The following is a 25,760-nucleotide window of genomic DNA, read 5'->3' on the forward strand; positions in this document are numbered from 1 at the left end:
TAATGTGGTGTGAGAGGACTGATAGGAACAGGATATCTAAATGAGAAGGATAGCAGAAAGAGAGAAAGGTAATGAAAGGAAGATAAAGGAGGCTTTTCATGTCAGTTTAGTCTCTCAGTGTCTCAATTTTGAACTCTCAGATTATTTAAGTCTGTCTGTATTAACCATTCTGTCCGACAACGGCAGACCTCAGTAAAGTATTTGGGAGCTAAAGGGAGTCATTGAGCTCATCGCTCATCTGTTCAGTGTTGTATTGAAAACTCACAAGGCTTGGGACAACATTTTTATGGATGGGAACCCTCTCCCACATCACAGAGAGCCTTAGTGGGGCTTTTTTTTTTTTTTTTTTTGGCAAATTTAACTGTTTTCATAGTGCCACCAATCCTAGTCATTGTCTATTAACACGCTCACTCTGATCTCATCAGGCATCCTCCCTCTTTATGTTGTGTGTTGTAGTAATACAATTCACACATTAATTATATATACAATACTGCATCAAAGCCCATTTTCGAAGGACTAGACACTCGTTTTCGCACAGAAATGAGAATGTTGTTGTATTTGCAATACATGGATCATGACAGGCTTCTAGACCGTAAGAAATAAATAAGACAGATTTAATTATGAAAATCTGATAGAAATGATGTTAGAGCAGGCATTTAAGTTCATCCCTGTCTGGCTAGCTTGCATGTAACAAACGGAAGTCATGTGACTCTTGCTTGTTTCAGAGCTTGTGGGCTGTGGATGGCTTTCTATTTGCAGAAAAGAGTGCTGATTGGCTGCTGAGCAAAGTAAACAGGTGTCTCCTTTCTCTCCGATTGGCTTGTGTGGTTTTTCACCTAAAAGGAGGGGAAGGTGGACTGGACGAAAGGCCTGAATGAGAATCCTGGACAAAATCCCCACTCTGCATGATATTCCAAAAAAGTTTCATATAAACCTAAGGTTAGTCCAGAGTGACATTTGCCCTCCCCTTCGACAGACCCCCCCTCCTCCCTTCGCCCTCCTGTCGCGACTGATGGTGGGTAGCTTCCATTGGTGTGGCGAGGCTTGGTGGTTAGTCAGCCAGGTGTGTGGGTGATAGTTTTGGCTGTGTAGTTTTGGAACAGAGGTTGAAGGAACATTCCGATCGTGCCAAAGACACACACAAACACAAAGATCCAGAGGAATAGACGATCGATCACCATGGCGACGTACTTCCAGTCCTCACTCACCTGTGAGATAAAAAGAACAGCAGATGAAAAAGGAGTGGAAGGATGGATGGATTGAAAGAACAGTGTTGTTATTGTTAGCTAAAACTAAAACTATTTAAAATAGTTTTCATTAATCAAAATAATGCTGAAATAAAATACAAATATTAGTTGAAAAACGTAGCTTCAATGAAAATTAGAAATGCTGCCTTGGCAACAAACTGAAATTAATTTAAATTGTATATAATGTAATGTAATTTAAATTTTTAAAAATTGTAAATTTAATAAAACTTAAAATAAAATAAAAAATTAAAATATATTTAAAAATATTAACAAATACTATAATATTATATAAATAATATGAAATGAACCCTACAGTACATGTGTTAAAGTAAAACTGAGGACAGAGAGAAAGAATGGTGAAAAAGGGTGAAATTCTTCCATTATTTACTGAATACTGTCATTTTTTGTAATCTTATCATGCTCTCCTTTTCTCTGTTCTCTAAAAATGACTTTTTTGTTGTTCACATCCCTCGAATAGAGAATGCTTTTACAATTCCAATTTAATTCATGAATTTAAATACTAAGGAAGCAAACAGGAAGTAGAATTGAAATCTGAATTTGAATGTAAGGATGAATGGAATGGAAAACAATTCATTTGAACTGAATTACTCATTTTTAACAAGAACTGAATCTATGAAAGAACTGATGAATGAAAACTGAATGTTGGCACGAGATGAGAGTCTTAAAGTTTGAAGATTTTATAGGCCTTCATATAAATTTCTGGACCATTTCCCAGACCTTTTCCCACACCATTTCCCATCACCCTATTAAATTTATTTGCCCAACCCTGGTATAGGCTGCGTCTGAAAGCTTAGGCAGTGACTTGTTGCCTGACCTATCAGGCAATGACTATGTAGGCAGCATTTGCGCACGAAGGTATCTTATGGAAAGCACAGGATTGTGGGATCTCGAAGGCAGCGAAGGATACATCTATGCCGCCTTTAAAAATTCAGACCTGCATTGATGCCTTGTTCCTACTATGGAATGCGTCCTCCGAAGGCAGCATTTTTAAGCTTTCGGACGCAGCCATGATGTTTTTCATAACCCCATCCCTAAATAACAATAATTGTGATTGATCTCTATACATGTCAGTCAAGCTGCTCTTCCTTAGTAGGTGGTTCTTGACCAGAATCTGCTGCAGTATGGACAGACCTTATGACGTCTATTCAAAGGTCTGGTTACGTGAGACTGTGACCATACGTCATGGTGTTAAACCTGAGCCATAGATGCCATATTTGATTTGAGAGCTGCAGCAGAGAGGAATGAATAATAATGAATGAATCAGTGAAGAAAAGTGTTCTTTTTTTGGAGCTTTGAACTTATTGCATTGCAAAAGGCAGCAAGACTCTTCAAAATTGGTGGAAAAGATAGAAGCAAATGACTTAAGAAAGACTGGAGAATATGAGGGAATAATGGCAGAATTGTAATTTTTAGGTTAAATACCCCTTTAGAAAGGCAAAATGTCAAAAAGCAAGGAAGATGTCAAATGTAAAAGAGAGACAGGACATAGATGAGTCAGATATAAAATGTGAGGGTGGGGTTAAAAAAAAATTGAGAGGTAAACGGGAAATTGAATGCGAATGTGTGGGAGCGAGTGAGAAATAGAGAGAGAAGGGAGGAGAGAAGAGGGTGACGGAAAAGGTTAATGTGAACAGAGACTTCATTCCGCCACACTGCTCTGATGAGGTGAGACACAGGGGACTTGAACCGTAACCACGGCAAAGGCTGCAAGGGAGTTGGCATGGAGACGCCTTGTTACCATGGGAATGAAACTGTGTTCAGGTCGAGATGATTGACAGAATTACTGAGTGTTGTTAATTTTACCTCATGTTGACTGTATTCCTGCTCTTAAAGAGAAACCAACTGCTCAAGCCCACTTAAAAATATTGCTGAGTTATAAAAATATATTGCTCACTGTTCGAACTAAACAATATAATCAAAATAATGTGAAAAGATAAAGAAACCAACTCACTAGCCATAAAATCTATATCTCCACTTATTCAGCAGTTTTCATGCTATGAAAGTGGCCCATTTAAAAGATAAAATAATATAATTATGTATCGAATGAACCATAAAAATAATTAATGTAATTGTAATGTTAAATTAAATATTTTCAAAATGACAAAAATGAATACATTACAAAAATAAAACAATTAAGAATTGTGTTCATTTATTACATATTATATTATAAATAAATATATTGTATTTTATACACATTATCTTCATATGATCAATATTATCTTTTTATTTGTATTTACTTGTGTGTATACACACGCACACACCCACCCAACCACACACACACACACACACATACATGTATATATATATATATATATATATATATATATATATATATATATGTATATATATATATACCCCCCCCCCCCCACACACACACACATTATATCTTATACATTACAGGTAAAACAATTTAATATATCTATTTTCATATATCTTCTTAATGAGATATTTTCATATCTGATCACCTCCGACCTAGACTATCTACAAATAGATCAACTGGCTTTTATCACTTGGCTTCTAAAATGCACATCTTTGTTATAAAAAAAGAAAAAATCACCTCTCGTATCATCCAGCACAACTGCTACTCTCGTACGTGAGTAATGCTGAGACTCAGACGGTGTTTGACAGAATGGGACTGTAAGCCATTTAAATGCCAACAGTGAGTGTAGTGCTGATGTGTAGCTGTGCTTTGGCTAAAGACCACATCTCTTTTTTAATGCTTCAGGACTTGCCTGTCAAAGCCTCCACATCAGAGATTATTAAACCACAAGTGTGGAGCTGAATATTGATCTGAGCATGTCTGTAGGAACGTGTGTAAGCGTTCACTGAGCTCATAATGAATGCCAAGTTTTGAGTCAGGGCTGCGTAATCTATTGCTCACTCCTAACAGGTTTTTGTATAATGTCCAACTTTCTTTTAGCTGTAATTGCAGCAAAATAATTTCAATACTGACATAGAAATGACTGCAAAGTGACTGGAACTGCGGCTTGGTTCAGCTCAGCTTCTATTATATGAACTTAGCACTTTTGTATCAACCACAGTTATCTCTTCATTTGTACAGTTCAGCAGATACAGGTCCAGTTGTGGAGTAAGCTCAAAAGAAATGGGATCAAATACTGGTGTTACAGATATGTGCCCAATTCAAAAAGATTTTAGGTAATATATGTTGTCTGCATGACTCTGACAAATAGGCCTGATTATTCAATTAGTTGTGCAGGCCAAATACATGTTAGCTTCTTAGCAACAAAGTTATTTGTTTGAACAAGAGAAAATGTTTTCATCTCATATTTCTAGTCTCAGTCACCATATTTCTGTCAGTACCACTACTATCATTTAAGGTACAACAATGAACAGGAAGCATTAATTATACTATGACTGCTATGAATGATAGCATGCTGTTGTTGCTAATGTGAAACCACTCATCCGCACATTCAGAGATGTGATTATGAAAGAGAATGACTCACACTCCGGTCGTCGTCCTCGCTCTTCATGTGGTTTGCGATGAAGCGGACTCCATCTACAGCCTCCTCGAACCCTGGGCAGGCCTGGGTCAGCAGAGCCTGGGTGAGGACCGTAGGGGGCTGCTGCTTCCCCCGAGGTAGAGCAGAGCTCTGCAATGGATTTGAACCTCCTTCCCTGGCCTCTCTCCCCCCTTCCCTTATCCCATTTAGTCCATCTGTCGAACCCCCTCCGCCACCCCCTCCACCCAACTCTGCCCCAAACTGTTTCACTGAGGCTCGGTTCACATAGCATGTGCACGCCTCATTGTTCTCTTTATTCCCTGACGAAGAGCCGCTCAGGCCCAGTCCCGCCATGAGCCCGGCAGCCAGACCCCCTCGCCCACCTTCCTGCTGTTCATTGGCACGACGGCGTTGGCGCAGACGCTGTCGCTCGCTGCTGTTTCGCGGCTGCTGCATGAAGAGCAGGGTGGGCAACTTGTTGAGGAACACCAACTTCACCCACGGAGGCATAGTGTGTGTAGTGGGTGACCGGTGATGCACGTTCAGCACGCACACACTCGTAACAATGGAGAACGTGACCAGCACCATGGTGAACATCAGATACTTCCCGACCAGAGGGACATCGAGGGACGTGGGTGGCACGATTTTGGAGATCAGCAGCAGGAACACAGTGAGGGCCAGTAGCACTGAGATACAGAGCGTCATCTTCTCCCCACAGTCTGATGGCAGGTAGAACACTAGGATGGCCAGCGAGGTGATGAGGACACAAGGAATGATGAGGTTGATGGTGTAGAAGAGGGGTTTGCGGCGGATGATGAAGTCATAGGTGATGTCTACGTAGGTTGGGTCCAAGGGGTTTTCGTTTCGACGGCCGGGCAGTGCGATGATGTCCCACTCGCCGCTGGGCGTGAAATCGTCCATGCTAGCCACATCCGCGCGCAGAACCAGGTCCACTTCTGTGCGGTCGTAGGTCCACGAGCGGAAGCTCAGAGTGCAGTTCTGCTGGTCGAATGGGAAGTGCTTCACCTCAATTTTACAGGCGCTCTTATAGATTGCTGGTGGCAACCAGAATACACTTCCATCATAGGAGACGACAGCATTGGAGTAGAAAGACACCTCATACATGCCGTCAGCACTGATGAGGAAGGAGATAGAGGGGTTATGAGGTGGTTTATACTTTAAAGGAAGCTCTATCAACAGCAAATGTGCCATAATGTTGATCATGTAAAATAAATGAGCCTCGTCTCTTTTTAAAGGGTAACAGTAAAACTTACAATGGATATATATATATATATATATATATATATATATATATATATATATATATATATATATATATATATATACTGTATATATATATATATATACACACACACTATTTTTCCTTAAGAAGGTTTGATTATAGAGCTTTAAAGTTGTCTAAATTGTCCTTTTTTAGGTGGATACATTTTAGGTTATGCATTACTGATGTAATTTGTAGATAGAGATTGCTTCATGTAAATAGTGCATTACAGTTTTTTAACTTAACTTTGCAGATATTGTGTGAATATTTGAGGGTTTACGTCATCATGACAACAAACATTAAAACATGCACATTTTGCAGATGGCACACACTTTATTGGCTTGTGCATTTGCTATGAATCCAACCCATGACATTGTGCATCCCAACGTATAATTTCATAAGTCATGTGGCTATAGTTTTAATGCAGTGTTTTTCATATTTACTGCCTGACCCTGTTACTTCAAAAGTATCTTGAAGAAAACCTTAGCGTTTAGGGCCTGCTTGTAGGTGTGTCTCACACGGTTTATTAATGATACATACAGACAAACACAGGAAGGATGCTAGTATGAACTAGGCTGAATTTAAAATATCTTCCACTACGTGACATGACAGTGAAAGAGGAGAACATGCTTTATTTACAGTGAGGTCATGTAATGTAACACAGGATCACTGCTAATGAGATGAAGACTGATAAGCAGGGATGTTATCTACCCTCCACTGACAGAGGAAACGAATGGGTGATGAAAAGAAAGGATAAGATATGATAAAGACAGTAATAATCTGACTAGATAAGTAAATACTCAAGAGCCAAAAATGGGATGATCTTTGAGACTTACTTGTTGTAAAGAACAACATCAGGTAACCAAATATGTTTGGAGGGAAGACGGACCTTCTTCATGCCGTCAAACTCATCTGGGTTCCATGTTAGTCGGTAGTCCTGCCACTCCTGAGGACAGAGTGAAAATAAATAACCATGATAGACTCAAATAGGCCTTTGATACCTGGAAAAAAAGCAATCTGTTAGCATTCCCATTCATTTCAACTGCAGAATAAACAGCTACTTTTGAATGGCTGTCAATGGAGAAAAATGTGTTTAGTAGCCAGATACTGTAGTTACAACACCTACTAGCAAAAAACGTGAAATACACTATAAATCTATGGCCTTCTTCCACACACATTTCTCCTTATGTCATGAAACCGTCACATGTTGACCTGTGAACAGGCAGTGTAACCAACCCTCACATGCTGTTAAGATCATGTTCATCTGTCACACACACCACTGCTCTCAGTTAATTAGAAGTATATTTAGCGTATGTATTAATGATCTGTCACATTTCATTACTAATAGAAATGTCTTAATAAACCAGATTAGAAAATTTGAAATAATGACTTGAGGCCATAAATGCTGACAGATTAAATAGACTGCAAATGAGAGCTGTCAAAAGGCATAGCCTAACTAATGGTAGCCATCTTAATACACACAAGAGTGCTAAATGTCTAATGATGGTAATTTAACACACTTCCTGTTTGGTTTTGACCAGATAGTGACCACTAATGTAATTATATTACATTCTTTACTCTGACACACCAATCGCATACACACACTCTAGCTAGAAAAGACACACACAGTTGCAAAGTTTTATGGGTAACCTGTACTGACAGCGGCAATAACTCCTGCCAACTGACATCTATAGTCATAGTGACCATGAGCAGATGATTCAGAGAGGTAGTGACAGAAAGATGGAGAACGAAATAGAAAAAAAGAGATATATGTGTAAGAGAGTACTGTATCTGTATAGTTCTGTATATACTACACTGAAAAACGTTGCTAGTAAATTTCACAAATAATTACAAAGAAAATTTAATAACACATTGAATTAAAAGCAAAATTTTGTAAAATGTACTCCAAAAATCTTTGTGTCATGTTGTGTATGGTCCAATCCAAGACGCTTGTCGCAGGTACTATAATATAAATTCTTTAAAGAGAAAATCAGGAGAAGTAGCAGCATAATCCACACACTTATTAAAGATAATAAAGTCTTTAGTAAGAAGTCCAAGATGGAGACAGTGGCTAGTAGGAGACAGGGGCCTGGCAGAACAGGGTGATGCTGGAGGGAGTGAGGACAAAGGTGGAGAGGGAAGGAGGAGCCCGGTGGAACCGAAGGGGTGGCGGGTTGAGGTGCAGACGGAGGCCAAGAAGTCTGTGGCGAAACTAGAACGATGAGAGACCAGGGTGGAGCCCTAGGGACAAGTGAGCCCAGTGGGCAAGGGACTGATATGGCATCTGGATCTGGCTCTGGGATAGACGATGTGGCTAGCTCTGGCTCCGTGGCTGGAGGTGGCTCGAGCTTGTGGTCCATGGCGGGCAATGGCTTGACCTCTGGTTCCGTGGCAGGCTCAGGCGTCACCACTGGGTCCTGGGAAGATGAGGCTTCCTAGAACAGGCAGGGATATGGCTGCTGGGGATGGTATGGTATGGGAATGGTATGGGGATGGTATGGGCTCTGGGAAGTCGGAGTTGATGCCGTCTTCCCTGATGACACCCAGTGTGAAGGAGGATCCAGACACCCACAGGAGGGTGAAGTTGATGAAGTCAACGAATGGAATATGGTCCTCCTCCACAAGCAGCATCTGGCCTATGATGTCATCCATCCCACTCAAAAAGATGTACTTGAGAGCCTTGAGAGTTGTCCCAGCGCGCCTCATGGTACAGATCTAAGATCTCTTCAGCATACTCCTCCCCAATCTGTGAAGGGCATCTGTTAGTGAAGGGTGCTTTTGAACCACTGCTTCATGAAGCTTTGAAACCTTTTGTATGGAATCAGTGGTTAGGAACGTGTATCAAACTGAATCAGTGATTTGGAGCATGTATCAAACTGCCAAAGTCACGTGTTTTCAATAAACGAGGCTTTGTTACGTCATAACTGTTTCGATATGTTTCGAAATTTCAATGGTTCATCGCTGGGCGGCGATCTCTGTGAACCCATGAATCATGCAGATCCACTGAGATCGCCCCCTAGTGGCGAACCATTGAACAACTGTCTATAGTTTTTACCTGATCTCTGATCAGTTTTATACATTTGTAGACATTTTAATGAGACATTAGTATAATTAAAATGAATAATAGTTAACAGTCTTATTGGCCTGTTTAGCAGAGCCATCCATGGAACAAACAAAACAGCCCCTGAAAATTTATAAAAGACCACATATTATACAGACACTTCTTGATATTTAATTGTATTAGATGATTAGTTGATTGAATTTAATATATTTTACTTTTAATAAAACATTTGCAATGTGTTTGTAAAAGGTGTTTTTATGTATGTTTGGCCTGAGTTTTTGTTGTTCACCAGCATGTGGCCTTTTGAACGCTTCGAAACAGTGAATCATTTTGCGAAGCAATTGGTTTAATTAATTTGAAGCTATGAAAAGCTTTGTTTCTACCATCACTACAATCCATAGTATTACTCATAGCTGAGGGTCGGTTATTCTGTCACATTGTGTTTGGTCCAGTCCAAAACTCTTGACACAGGTACTATAATATAAAGCCTTAAAGTCCAACTGAAATCAAAATTGACCCTATTTACTTTGTTAGCGCATATTACTAGTCTTGTGGTGAAAAATTAATCCGTGCAAGTTAATACACAGAAAAAAAATTGTTTGCCGTCGTAATCTTTAATCAAAGTCTGAAAAGTTACTTCCGGTCTGGAATGGCGTTCCTTCTCTGATGATGTAGGTTTGACGGCTTGGGTTGGGAAACGCTTAACCACTCCCCTCAAACCGTTAGTCTGCTATGAGTGAGAGATGGAGAGGAGGAGCGCTAGAGTAAAACCCTGCCCTCTGCTCAATATTCCTTTTCACTGGGAAATACGTCACAACACTGGAGAAAAGTCGTTTGCAACTTCCAGTTCACGCGGACTTTAAATCCACACAGAGAATCACATAGGAGAAAACCAGGAGAAGTAGCAGCATAATCCACACACTTACTAAAGACAATAACCAACAGGGAACAAATGAAACACAGGGCTTTATATACAGGGGACAAACAAAGGGAAATAAACCAGACACAGATGAAACCCATTAGTAACTAAGACAACAAACAAGGAAATTAACAAAATAAACTAAAAGGAAACACAAGAAACAGACACATGAATGAAAAAACAAGAACACTGAGCATAACCCTGAAACTTTGTTTTATATTCAACTTTGAAAAATCTTTTTACAGTGTTGTAGCTTTTGAACCATTTATGATATAAATGTATTTATAGTGGGACATTTTTAATTATTTGTGCATGTTGATATTAGATATTTAATTTAAATGTGAATGCACACTTAAAAAGGATTCATAATTTAATAAAAGTTTTTTTAAATAATCTTTAATAGAAACCAATGGAACAGCTACATCATCATGATAGAAAAACAAATGTGTGTGTGTGTGGTGTAAAAACACTTTACATCTGGAAAATAAAATGGAGCATAAATAATGCAAATATAGACTGACCTGTGTAAGCCAGACATTGGTGGTCATGATCTGTTCTCGCTCATGCTGTGTAGAAAAAAAACAGAGGAAGGTAAAAATTTACACAAACTGCATAATTTTGTCCAGTTAATTTTAAAAGACCATAAGTGGTCTTTTAAGCCCCTATTATGCTTTTTTTTTTAGACATTACCTTTCATGTAGTGTGTAATATAGTTGTTTGTAAAAATAAAAGTCTGCAAAGATTTAAAGATCAAAGTGCACGACAAATAGAGTTAATAACTCCCTAAAAGAAAGAACCGATTCTGGACTGTCTGAAATTATATTTCAGTCTTACTTCCAACATGAACCTAGGTAGCTTTGTAGCAAATTTGCATAATGCCAGCCTATAGACTTCATTGGCTGCCCACAAACAACGTTTATTTTGACCTGCCTTCAAACCTTGTTAGTTACAGCTGAGGCCTGGAAGAGTTTGGTTTCTTTTATCACCATGTCGAGAAGATGCTGTTTTCTGCGATGCGAGAACAAATCCACTTTGCATGCACTTCCAAAGGATGAGGACTCAGAATCAAATTGATCAAAAACCTACATCATCTTTACTGTTCGTATCACTGTGTATCAAGTGCTAATCAGCCTCTGGAGCTGAAATTCAGTTATGGTAATGGCCGTTTCGTTTCCAACACATGCTGTAAGCAGTACGCCAATCATAACAGACTCGGATATCTGACCAATCAGAGCAGGGTAAGCTCTCGTAAAGAAGGGGTTCAGAGAGACTGAAACCTTTATTGAACCGTTTCAGGCACTGTAAAAAAATAGGTGATGCTGCAATGTACATTAAGAGAAAATTAAAGTGTTTTTTTTTTCACCTTGGGTACATGTGAACCTATTGTAGGCGACCTCCAAAACAAGTTTAGGAACATTAAAATAGCATAATAGGGGCACTTAAAATGAATTATGATTCATTTATGTTCCTGAATTCATTAAAATGTATTAAATATAATTTATTAAATATAATAAAATATATTATATAACCATGTAATACAATAAGTTTGATGGTTTGAGATCTGTTTTTATTGATCAAAGGCTACATTCTTGAGCATAATGGTTCTTTTATGGATCAAGGACATGAAGAAGCCCTTGCCGGCCCCTCCAAAGATAAATTACACAGGAATGACACTGCTTTTCTCCAGCTTTCAGCCCAGGTAAGTGAGCTGCTGATTTACAGTGCATTACAAACATGAAGGAAGCATGTAATTGGCTGACAGCTGAGCGGTTAGCAATAATGAGTGGTCAGAAAGCATGGGTAATTTGCTGCACCTGTGGGAACTGAGATGGCTATTTCCTGTTGTCCATACTCGCTTCCTACAGCATACTTACAACATAAAAAAAACAAAAAAAAAACATGCTAATCCTAAGGCCTCAGAGCTAACTGCATTATGTCACCGCTGCATTTTAGACTTAAGTGGGCTTACTGACCTAATCTGAAGTTCACCAAATCTGAAAATACAAGTAATTTTGAATAGACAAGAGGCTTTTGTTAAATGCTCCGTCTCAGTCACTGCTAACTCTTTTGAAGGTGACAACTAGTGTCATGATTAAGTGATTTACTGTACAATTTGTAAGCACTAAAAAAACAAAAGAGGCACAGTATTTATTTATACAAAGTCAAAACAGTTTAGTGAAACCTTTATTAATATGTATACTGTATTTAAATATGAAAGAACAAAAGTAGTCACTGACCACACTGATGAGCTGGGCCAGCGAGACCATCAGCTGCACGGTCACGAGTTCTGAACCATTAGTCGCTGGTCGGATCAGTTTGTTGTAGTGGGCTGGATTAAGAAGATGCTCCACCAGTCTTTCTTCTGTATCTGCCCCATCACTGCCTGTAAGATATATATATACAGTAGATCAATACACATCCCACATTTCAAAAAGATTCCCATTTATGGATGTGGCATCTGCTGTGTAGTTTTGTTTAAACCTAAGACACAGCTGCAAAACACAGAAAACCTCCTCTCTGGAGAACAGCTATATGAAACAGAAATCTGTTATAACAAAATTAATGTTACATTGCGTGGAAGCCACAGTGTAAATGATGCAAAGTATGATCAAGCAATTTCATTTTTCTTAAATGAAATGTATTATTTATTGAAAATTTTTTGATATTTTGATAACGCAAATTATCAAAATATTTATGGTGATATATTTTATTATGATTAGGCAATACAAATTATTACAAAAAATGTAATATTTTAATATACTGCAGTTTCAATCCCTCCAACAAAAACCACTAAAAACTGTTTTCACATAATTTTTGTTAATAATGTATATTCTTTTAAATTGGTTAATAATTTGTTAATAATTTGTATTCTTTTAAATTTTGTTTCAAGATCCAATTTGTGATGTTACAAAATAGACTGTGTAGCTACAAAAGGCAGGGGCCTTGAAAGCATAAATGGTCTGATAATTCCCAATAATGCTCACTCTTTTGTAAAAGCTGTCAATCATTTGTAAACTGTTACATTTAGAGTATATGTGCTGTTCCTCATATTTAACACATGTTTCTGCTTTAGGTAGCTAAATAGCTACACTGTAAAAAATTTGCTGTAGTTTTGCAGCTGTTTGCCAGTAACTTACTGTAGATTTAAATCGATGTTATTTACTGGCAACAGTTTGCTCAAAGTTAAATGAACATTAAACATTAACAAGTCTTTGTCTTTACAGAATAAAACTATAAAATAACAACCTAATGCAAAGCATTCTGGGAACCAGAAATCTTCATCAACCTTTTTCTGTTTTTTTCCTTCAGATTTTGGTTCCCAGAATGCTTTGCATGAGGCTGTTATTTTAGTTTTATTCTGTAAAGACAAAGACTTGTTAATGTTTAATGTTCATTTAACTTTGAACAAACTGTTGCCAGTAAATAACATCATTTTAAATCTACAGTAAGTTACTGGCAAGTAGCTGCCAATATTTCTACAGATTTTTTTAACAGTGTAGCATTTATTTTAATTATTATTAATTTTGGCAGGACAGCAGAAAAGCACTGACTCAAATCTTCTTTATTTTTGAGAGTGCAGACAAACACCCATCACCTGCTAATAAAACCCTTGTCGCATGCTTACTGCAATTGACTAATAGCACCTACAGATCAATCCAGCGGGATGGCTTTATCCATCAAATCAAGTAAAAGCCGTTTATCCCTACTTCAGTCTATTAGCTACATACTGTACATAGGGCCCATATATTTGTAGGTTAATCTTCACTACCAAATGTGAATCGACACAGAATGTGACACATTTGTAATCTTTACTAGATAGTAGGCCTATATAAAATGACTCTGTATACTTCTCTAGTTCTTATAACAAGCAAGTCAAATATTCTCTTTCATATTCCCCTTTGCTATTCTGTCTTCTGCATGGATGTAGTTTTCACTTCTCCCGTCTTGTTGTTTTCTCCTTTCTCAGGGTCAGCATAATAAATCTCCTCTGTCTCTCTCTCTAACTACTCATCCATCCCGTTCTCTCTGTCTCTGTCTCCCTGCCTCTTATTGGCTTGTTCTTGTTGTGTTCAGTGGACAGGAATGATGTTTCTACGGCACAGATCAATGAAGACTCTAATCACACACCATAAACTCTCTTTCTCCTCTGTCCCTCCTCTGTGCACATGTCCACCTGCACATCCCTCTAAATCTCTCTGTCTCTGTCTAAATGCAGCATCTCTTTTCTGCTCAGTTTTCATTCTTTTATTGCTCGCTTTTAAAAAAAGACCATGAAAGAGTGGGATGAATGATTTGGTGAGTTGTGTGCTTGTTTGTCTTTAGGCTATATTAATGAATATGATACGTTTTATATAACTATAAAGTGTGTGTATGTATATATATATATATATTACCACATTATTTAGGATGTTTAACATTAAAAAAATGCAAAACAAATAAAGCTATAAAGATTTTTTTCATACTGCCATGAAGAAGCAGCATAATTTGCATATTTTATCACAAAAGGGTAAAAACTGTTATTGATGCTCAAGAAGGCAACACTCAATAGTAATCAGTGATAGGGTGAATTCAGGTAAATGGGACACTTCTTGTTAAACATGTAATTTAGAATTTTTTTCTTTTCTTTTCTTAATTACGTTAAGGTCCAGCTACAATTCAGTTTATTTAATGTGTTATTTGAAGGGTATAATATATAGCAATAAGCATTTTGAGATCATTCACTCCAGGCAAATGTGGGCCCAAAAGTGGGCGATCCCTGATTTGTCAAAAAATTTGAAATGATAACACATGGTTCATTAACACATATTTTCAAACAAACATATTCAACAACATATTTAACAAATCCAAAAACATATAGCCTAAGTTATGAGTAAAATTCAAAATGAATCTAGTTGTCACGTTATATTGAGTTAGTTTTGGTTTTCATGGAGTTTCTGTTTGTTTTCATTAGTCAGGTGTCTTCCTTTGTTCAGTTTTCCCGCTTCTCATTTGTTTGTATTGGTTTCAGCTGTGTTTAATTAATTATTCTCGTTTGTGCTCCTGCTTAAGTTGTACCCTCACATTCATTCTCTGTTCGGGCTCGTTCACGTTAGATGTGTATCTCTGCCCTGTATTGGATTAATGCCTATTTGGATTAAACTTTGTTTTGGAATTATCTTCTTCTGAAGCTTCGTCTGTCTGTTTGCTACGCACACAATCGTGGTGTTGTGACTAGTATATTCAGAACTCAAAATATCAGAATATTCAGAAATCCGAATACTCACTGACTTAAGTATAAACTATCTTACTGACCCCAAACGATTGAACTGTAGTGTAAATGGCAAAATATGACCTCCCAGATTAAATATTTTCACAAATTGCCAAAAATACAACACCGCCTTTTTATATAATCTGAGATGGCTATTTACTACTAAAGGGTGCATAAAATCACTGAGTCTGGTGTAGCCTGATGATTGGCCTGCACCAGACAGACCTGAACCCCACTGAACATATTTGGGATGAATTTCGCATTGACGATGCGAATGAGACCTCACCACGCGACTGCAGCTGAATAGGAGCAATTTCCTGCATTCACGTTCCATCATTATAAGTGTGAAGCCTTCCCAGAAAACTGGAAGCTATTATAACAGCAAACAGAGGATCCACTCCTCTGGTTTCAAAATGACTGTAAATGTTCAGCAAAGGCCACAATGATATCCTCCTTCCATTCCTCGTAATCCTCCATTCTTTTCTCTCTCAGTCCATCCATCCTTTCCCCTCTGGCCTTTTTAAGACAATGTTGTGAGGGCCTGTGTTGAGGCAGAAGGTATTTTAATAAATCAGCATGTTTTCTCTTCCTCTTTGATCCTCTCGCTCAGACTCTCTGGGTGTTTGCAGTGCTATATAAAGCCAAGCAGTAGGATGCCGTATTCTCCAGCTCTGTATAAGTGCTATAATGTTTCCCTGTGCTTTCGCTTGTGTGCGGATCTACTCTCATTAAAATATTGTAGGGGAGACCGGGGGCAATTGTGACATGTTTTGTATTTTCTCTCTTATACATATCTCTTGGTACGGAAATGCTATATATGTGTGCCCAAATTGACCATTAATAGACTTATAATGAGAATTTAACCTGCCATGAATAATGTTTTCAAAGCAAACATTGAAATGCTATTATTTTAAATAATTCAAATCGTGTATGATAACTACCAACTACATTGTCATTCATCAATGCACTTATGGTCTGTCAATCATGTTAACATTAAACAATAATGTAATACTTTTGAGATTTTTTTCCACATTTTTGTTAGAAATTCCTCACAAAATGAAATAATCACAATAATATTTCTACAATTCTTTCTCCCCTAAACATAAGTGGATCAATATGTGTGGATTCATTAAAGAGATAGACCACCCAAAGAAATCACCCTCATGTCATTCCAAACCAATGACTTTGTTTTTTGTGGAACACAAAAGGAGATATTTTGAAGAATGCTGGTAACCAAACAGTTTCGGTTCCCATTGACTTCTATTATAATATGGACAAAAAATACAATGGTCAATGGGAAACAAAATGGTTTAGTTACCAACATTCTTCAAAATAACTTCCTTTGTGTTCCACAAAAAAGAAAGTCATACAGGTTTGGAACAACATGGTGGTGGACTATCCCATAATGACAGTCTTATCAAACCACAAACATTTATCACACATGCACATTACATAATGAATGAATAAATGGACGTAAAATGGACGTATATTAGATACCATCTAAAGATGTCAGATACTACCATTAGATGTTAGAGAGTATATTCCAATGCCAACATACAAAAAAGCTCATATGAATGTGGTGTGCATACCGTACATTCAGCTGTGAATAGCTTATAAATTAGGGTAAATATCTACAGCACAAAATAAGTCTCTCCTTTCAGGCTATTACATACATATTTGTGCTATATTTATGCACTGCATTTCTGCAGTACATGTCTTTCGAAGAGAAGAAAGAGAGAAGTCATTTCAGGAGGAATGGGACGATGTGTTTTAGACAGATGCCTAGAGCTGATGGTATTGATCTTAGCATCTAAAGTATGGTGAAACTCTTAGCGGTGAAAGCTTCCAACGACAGGCCAAACAAATTCCTGGCCATAGAAAGCTATTGTGTTACCGCGCATCGCATTGCATCACACATACTGCAATCCATTCCACAAGGACACGAAAGGGAGTCGGCTTCATAAGCTCATTTGGCTGACATTGTCTTCTTTACAGGATAATCTTGCCTGTCAATATGTCCCCAAATTCTACCTCTCAGCATATGGTTTTGGTGTTACCTTTTCGTTTGCCAGAATTAGAAATTGCTCCTCAAAATAAGAATGAATTATATTTTATATCATATAATGTCATAAAAATCATTACATCTGTAGACTGTTCTTTCATTTTGTGCCATAAAACTGCATTGCAGTAGCATTGATGAATGATTCCTGTAATTATGTAATCAAGCATTTGTGATTATAAATTTGATCTAAAGGCTGAAAAGTCTTGGATCACATAATCGGTATTTAAGCAGTTCAACCACACTCTTTTTCTTCTTTGAAGTATACAGTGCACTCTTTAAATGGGATGTAAAAGGAATCGATAGCACTCTGAACCTGTTTTATTGTTATGCTTCCCTGCTGTTTCTGGGTCTGTCTTCCTTCTGAACCATCACAATTTGTGCTCCATAGACATAAAATGGTTTTGAAAATTGAGTGCTAACAATTAGTCCAGCTTATGTTGGCAGGTTTATGTCTGGCTGATTTGAAATGGCTTGTCTGAGCTTGTTTGTGATCATCAAAAACGAACATTGGCTTGGCAACACATGGGCACATCTGGATTAAAAAAACAGCAGCTCATGGGCAATTAATACCTGGCCATCATCAATGCCCTGTTGCCCTAGTGTTTTGTTTAAATATTTAATTTAATGAAATGTACTTATTATTATAAAATTTTGATAATCACAAAATAATTCATTTATAAGTGTTGAATGTTTATTTGTTTAGCTGTGAGCCTTTGCTCAACTTTGCTTTTAGCTGTAAATAATCAGTTATTTTAAATTAGGTTTTATTTATCTTTATTGTTTTTGTATTTAAATATATTAAATTTCAATTTATAAAATTTATTTCTCAAATCATAATATAATGACAGAGGGTCAACACAAAATAAATAAGGTAGCATTATGAATATTCATAAGGTCTTTGCTGAGTCATGCTTTTTACCTCTCTCGGCACACCTGGCAATTAAGGTTTACATTTTGAATCATAAAAATAAAAAAATTAAAATATGTGTGAAACAAAAAATCTGTACATTAACGTTAACCAAAGCTAAAGTAAAGAAGCTAAAGTTAAGCTAAATGTAATGCTCAAGTACAGAACAGTATATGATAATAATGATTATTTTAATGTCTTTGCAATGTAAGCATAATAACAGTAGCCTATGTAAATACATTAATATGGTACCATATACACAGTTGAATCAAAAATACAAAACTGGTGTGCACATCCAAAACACCCAGATTGGGCTCAGGTGCAGGACAACAAAGTAACATAAACGAAAAAAAAGAAGCGTGAAGTCCGCACACTGAAAATAGCTGCTCCAAATGAATTTATTAATAGCACAACGTTTCGACCATCAGGTCTTCATCAGGCACAATTCTCAGTGTGCGGACTTCACGCTTCTTTTTTTCCACCATGAGCCAGCTTTAAAATGCAACTCTCTCTCTCTGTGTGTGACTATGGGGTGAAAAGGTTGAAGACCTCTGGTTCATAAGCTTTTATGATACAGATATTCCAAACTGCTGCAGAAGATTAGCATGCGAGACATGCTGGTTGGATATCTGTGTGAAACTGAAAAACCTCAGGATCATTTGTTGGCTGCTGAAACGGTCTGTGGATCATAGATATGAGTCTTATCTACATGGGCTAAAGTGTTGAGCCAGCATGACTGACATACAGATCAGATGACAAGAGCGCAACGCTAGCATGTTATATGCACATATAAGTTATAATCTACATGAAACATCAAAATGGAGAGAAAAATAAGATAAAGAGAAGGCAAGAGAAACAAGGTGTGTGTGGGTTTGTGTTCAATACAAACTACTGCTCAAAACTTTGAGGTCTGCAGAAGTCTCTTATATGCTTATCAAGGCTGTATTTATTTGATAAAAAATACAGTAAAAACAGTAATATTGTGAACTATTATTACAATTTAAAATTATATATATATTTTTTTTATATATTTAAAAAATAAGCTTTATATTATTTATATTTTTAAATGTAATGTATTCCTGCGATGGCAAAGCTGAACTTTCAGCATCATTACTATCTTATCTTCAGTGTCACATGATCCTTCAGAAGTCATCCATATGCTAATTTACTACTCAAGAAACATTTCTTATTATATAAATATTGAAAACAGTTGTGCTGCAAAATATTTTTTATATACTTTTTCTGTAAAAAGTTTAAACCTGCATGACTTTCTTCTGTAAAACACAAAGATCTTTTTCATGCAATTACAGTGTTTTTTAAATTCATGCAAATACAGACTATTTTTGTTATTTTATTATAGTGCAAAAAAGCACAACAAAAATAGTCCACATGGCTTATATCTAGCTCTCCTTGGTGTGTTCGAACGATTTGTGAACGAATCTTCTTTTGAGTCAGATCATTTTAACCAATTGGTTGATCCTGTTTAGAAACTCACTCAGAATGATTAGTTCATGAATTGACTGATCTAAATTACTTCAGTTGCAGCCGTTCTCGGGTTAACAGCTCACAGAATATTATCAGTGACGGAAATGATTTTTGGTCTCTTTGTCAACCACAGCTATTTTATGGCTTCAAAAAGACAAGGAATACAGAGCAAAAGTAGTATGGATCATCTTTACAATACTTTTATGCTGCTTTGCGTTCATTCTTTTAGCTTGAACGCTGCAGTATACATTCATTGTAATTGCATGGAAAATATCATATTATGTTCCACATAAGAGAGCAATTTATACAGGTTTGGAACGACATGAGGGTGAGTAAATGGTGACAGAATTTTTATTTTTGGGTGAACAATATATTTGATGGCAGTTGACCTGGATAGGCAGCTGAAAATTCCAGCACACATCACCCAGTCCACGCATAGACCGGACATCATCCTGGTCTCGGAGTCTACGAAACAGCTTATCCAACTGGAGATAACTGTGCCTTGGGAGGAAACGATGGAAGAGGAGCATGAGAGAAAGAGGGACTGCTGGAGGCCTGACGCTGGAATTGAAGGAAAACCAGGTGCATGCCAGTGGAGGTGGGTTGCCGAGGATTTGAAGGACATTCCCTCAGCAAGGCTTATGGAATGCTGGGAATAACTGGTGCAAGCCGGAAAAGAGCCATCAGCAACAGCATGGAGGCTGCAGAGCGGGTATCAAGATGCCTATGGTTGAAAAGGTGTAACGTGTGGAGAGCCCAAAATGCCATTTGGACACAGGCCAAGGCTTGATCCACCTCAGACGGGTCGCCTGTTGAAAGACCCGAAACACATGATGCCTGGAAACAACACTGATGATGTGTCCAAGTTTGTGCATCAGAGGTGTGGTGGGGTTTGCAATCGGTAGATGTGTCCTAAAAGAAGAAGCCAGGACGTCCTTGAAAGTCCTTTGAGAGTCAATGTGTTTGACCAATAGTAAGGGAGAGACACAGACTCTGTGAGGAGGAGTGTGTGTGTGCTGAGATGTGAATAATAAACGCTAAAAATAGACCAGGAGGTGAACCTCCCATCCGCACCTACACTCAGTGCTCTTTATTGACCCCTCAAAATATGCATCTCTTTATGCGTGTCTGCAAATGGGAAAGACAGTGATACACGCATGGGCGAGTTTGCGTACATGTAATTTGATTAGTATGCAAGCCTGCAGGTTTGAGATCTGTCTTGTTCTTGAAGCAACACACCAAAGCTGTTTTCTGATTCTTGCCCGACTATTCCGTGTCAAAGTCCGCCTCCTGTTCCACCATCCACTTCCAGCATCACCGTCTCTTCTCTCAACAAGTCAGTGTGCTCTGTTTGAAAACATCCATCCATCCATCACATCTTTGGCTTATGTAGTGGTATGTTTTAAAAGTCTGATTCCTGGGTGTTAGTTTGTAGCAGATCTATAATGCAGGAGGTGGAGAGGGCTTGACCCTCTGTGTCTCCACCATCGATCAGCTGGTAGATAAAGGTGGGCCTTAAGTTACTCTACAACAGGCTTTGTCTGTTTTTACGGCTCCCTCAAGGCTGAGGCTGTATTTAGTCCAAAATCACTGCCAAATCTGCTCCTCCTTGATAAAGAGAGGCCTTACGGCAGGATGCTCAGCAAAGCAGAGCCAGGACAGAGTTACTGACATTAATTACAGTTAATGCGTGGGCAGAATGGATGAGGTGAGAGGAAATGAATATTGATTCACCATATATTTCGGCTGGGTGGGTGCCTGCGAATACCGTGTCTTCCTGTGCCTGTATAGCACTTTTTAATATGTGTGTGTGTGTGTTATATAATAATACATTCAAAACTAGGAATTATGTAAATATCTAGTTTAATATTACTGACTCAAATTAATTATATTAGGTAAACTTAATACTATAAAAATTGGGTAAAATGCAGCCTTAAAGCGATAGTTCACCCAAAAATGAAAATTATGTAATCTATTTACTCACACTGTCATGTCGTTCCAAACCCATTATAAGACTTTCATTCATCCATCTTTAAACACTAATAAAGATATTTCATCTTTAAACGCTAATCAAGATATTTTTCTTCTGTCCCTCCATTTAAAGTCCATTACACCACAACTTTTGACACTTCAAAAAGTTTATGAAAAGATTGCAAAATAAATATATAAGCAGTTTTAATACTGAAGAGACACAATCACTTTATACGGTGAACAGATTTAATTCAGGCTTTTAATCATATACAGCCTGAACATTGTGCCTCCAGAAGACTTATTAAACCACTCTATTCACATGGATTACTTTTACAATGTCTTTATAAACATTTTGAAGTATCAAAGTTTTGGTGGCATGGACTTTCAATGGAGGGACAGAACACATCTTAATTTGTGTTTCAAAGATGAATGAAAATCTTAAGGCTTTGGAATGACATGAGAGTGAAGAAATTATATAGATTTTCATTTTTGGATGAACTAACTTCACCGATTTTCAACCCACTTTGTATTGTTACAGTATCGGTAGTATGTAAATAAAAGACTTTTGACAGCTCCAGCTCCAGGGCTTTCGTGAAAACTACAGATTGCACTTCCGCGCCCATGGGATCACTGAAAATGGTAATGCAAAGGATGGTGGCTTTTATCCCTAATGGTCTTTGTAAATAAATACCATAAGAGACTATTTCCCAAAAGATGATCTCAGAAGTATAGAGTGTTGCATTTTAGCTGAACAAAAGCTCAATATTAAATACAGGTCAGACTCAGAACTTCTGACTTGATGCCACTTAATGAGAGAACAGGCCACAGACCATTGCTATAGTATGATATGTGTGTATTACATAACCTTAATCATTCACACACTGGATGCATGTCTGTTCATCACCATAACAACCGTTAATGATTATCTAATACGACTGGGTGGGTTACTGCATATAGTGAGTCTAATACACACAGATGTAGTAGAACTATATATATCCGTGCGTTGCTGTGTAAGAGAATCTTAAAATGCTTATACCATGAGCTCAGATAGGAAAAGAGGGCTATTGATGGATGTAGGATGGTGGAGAGAGGACCCTCCTCTTTCTGACCCTAGCAAACCCTTTCACCACACATCTGACGGTCACTTGTTCTTTTACTCATTAGCTTGTAGTCAGAGTTAATTAACTGAATTAGCCATCTGGGGTCTGACACTTATAAAGAAGGACCTAAGTCAATTTTCACCAGCCCACAATGTGGGTGTGTGTCCACAATTTTTTATTTTATTTTTTCATATTAAGCTTGTTCAATTAAAAATTCATGCTCAATCAATATGTTTCTAACAGGAGAATTGCAAAGATTACATTATAAAAATTGACAGGTAAGGTAACCTAAAACGTAGTAACATCTAAATATATGTTTCTAACAGGAGAATTGCAAAGATTACATCATAAAAATTGACAGGTAAGGTAACCTAAAACGTAGTAACATCTAAATCTGATTTTTTTTTATTTTTTAAATAGATTATTTATGTAAAAAGATTAAACAGACTACATTTGGTTAAACAAAAGATGGTTAAAGATCATCAGGTCACTTTTAAAGCAGAGATATTTGACTTTTAAGAGTGAAATAATTTTACTTTAAAAAAAACCAAAAAAAAAAACCTAAACCTTTTCTGATTCCAGGATATTCTGACAGGTAAATCAGGTAAATTATGGGTACTTCCCACAATGAAAAATACATCTGTCCACTGTATTGGACTCCACAGACTAAAGTTCATGATAAAGTGTAGATAATGTCTAAGGATTTTTTTTCATAAAATCATTTTATGTGAAAATAGAGCAACAGCACTATGGATTTATATTCAAGACACACATGATATGTGTGAAAGTGTGTTATGTTATTCAGCATAGATATTTCTGTTTACCAACAAATTGCCATTTAGTTAAATTACTTTACAATACAACCCCAAATTCATGGTGATGACAGATGTGTAACATATGGGTGAGAATCATTATATTCTTTTTCTGAAGTAAAAAGAAACATTAAACTTTCTTTTCCCGTAGATATTTAATAATACATGCGTCTGGAGGTTAAAGACCCTTATGTTTCTCCATGCACACTTCAAGACATTTCAGCAACCTCGCTACATGAATATCGATTTCTCACAAGCTTTGCAACTATCCAATCCATTCCTTGCGAGACATTGCTGAGTGATAAACACAAATTAAATGTTATCTTCGTCAGGCGGCGACCTGCAGAGAGCCTCTAAAAATCACATTTCAGCAGCTGTGACGGTTGCGGCTCATTGCAGTAATGATGTGTATTATCATTTCAGTTTAGCTACAGTGTCATAACCGCTGCTCAGCACTTCTGCGCACAATGAGAAACAGCCTAACATGCCGCCGCCAACGTGATTCTATATAAATGCGCTACAGCAACTTACAGGACGACAAGAAAATATGGACATATAAACCTAAAAATTCAGGTCACAAATGAAATATTAACACACTGTTTGTAGATATAGTCCACCGCCCAGCATCTCTCCATCTCCAAAAGAGCTACGGTTCGCTCATACATCCCTTCTTCTATGGCAATATCACATGAATGTGCTCGCGCAGCAAGCCTACATTATGTATAGTTTCGCGAATAAAAGCCTTAGAGAAGCGCTTCCTTTGCTTTGACCACATAACTTACTTTTCACAGTGGCGAGGATGCAGAAGAGCGTCCACAGAGCCATCATCTCAGCGAAGACGGGGAAGCATCTGCCGCGCGTGAACTGCTCTCTCCCGTGTGGTCGTGCGTATCGGAGCGTGACTTTGTCGAGGTGTACACGCGCGCGATGGTTAAATGAAAATTTCTTGCTTCTCGACGTTATTCAGTACCTGGCATCGTTACGTCAGCGGCTCTGGGTTAGTGAACGCGTAGTGTCCCCCCGCGAGCGAGAGGGAATGGTTTTATGAGCAGCCAGGTAAGGTGAAGGACTCGTCGCGGTGCGCGAGAGAAGATGTGACGAGATGTCAGAAACAGCAGCGCAGGGGCGGGGCGGGGGAGGCAGGCATACCTCAGATTCCCCTTCACTACATCCGGTTACATAGAATGTGTTTTTGTTACAGGACACTTACCATTTCCTTTACAAGGTCATTTGGTCCACCTGAGGACTCTCGCAGTGCATTTCAGAGGGGGCTTGGCTTTTACTTTACAGTTACAGCACATATTCGAAAATATTTTCTCCGTCTAGGAAAAAAGATTTGAGATTACAATTATAATTTCCACAGTTCGTGAAAAGTGTTGATTACATCATTCCGTTTAGGTCTACTTCCAAAATGGTCATCATGAACTGGTTGAGAATTGCAAGCAATCCCAGACATTTCTGTTGTGCAAATGAATGCAGAGGTGCAGTCCATTATGTGAGAGCCATAAATTACTTCATATGTAGATCTTAAGCTTTATATATATATATATATATATATATATATATATATATATATATATATATATATATATATATATATGTTTGTGTGATTGTGAAATTTTTTTTTACATGTTGAATGTAATAAAAGCATGCATTATTCTTAACTTTAAGAGGGGCCTATAGGACTATTTTCTTCTTCCAGAATGATTGGCATGGTTCCATGAAGAACCTTAAACCTTAAAAAGAACCATTGCACAAAGATGGTTAAATAGTTCTTCACTCTAAGAAAAAGTGATTATTTTAAAAACTGTTCCATGAAAGGTTCTTTGGGAACCCACAATGGTTCTTTAATGGCATCTCTGTGAGAAAAAAAAAATGGGAACAGTGTGTAAATTCTGCAATGGATGAACATACACTGTAGCCTATACATCAGCAAGGGCGTAGATTTGGTTTGAACATTGGGGGGGTTGAAAAATTATTCAGCATATTTTTCATGTGATCATGGTATAAATATTGGGGGGGTTGTAATGCATTGATTTAAATATTGGGGGGGTTATCTCCCCCCTAACCCCCCCACAAACTACGCCCCTGGGTCACTGGCACCTCTTAATATTGTTCATGAGAAGCTTGGTCATTACCCTTTGGCCTATGAAAAATGAGTGCTGAACAGTCCTGTTGGTCTAG

The 25,760-nt window shown here is 37.7% G+C and overlaps 1 protein-coding gene across 1 annotated transcript; it reads right to left on the reverse strand.

Annotated features, from left to right (window-relative positions):
• Positions 1–349: 349 nt before the first annotated feature.
• chrnb2 (cholinergic receptor, nicotinic, beta 2) lies at positions 350–24,660 on the reverse strand. Its single transcript, XM_084088558.1, has 6 exons — positions 24,359–24,660; positions 12,229–12,374; positions 10,513–10,557; positions 6,848–6,957; positions 4,733–5,864; positions 350–1,208 (listed from the first exon to the last, which is right to left on the reverse strand). Exons 1-6 carry the CDS (start codon positions 24,402–24,404, stop codon positions 1,056–1,058), a joined length of 1,632 nt encoding a protein of 543 aa, XP_083944684.1. The 5' UTR covers positions 24,405–24,660; the 3' UTR covers positions 350–1,055.
• Positions 24,661–25,760: the final 1,100 nt, after the last annotated feature.

Source organism: Abramis brama (genome assembly GCF_963993115.1).
Source record: "Abramis brama genome assembly, chromosome: 17".
NCBI lineage: Eukaryota > Metazoa > Chordata > Actinopteri > Cypriniformes > Leuciscidae > Abramis > Abramis brama.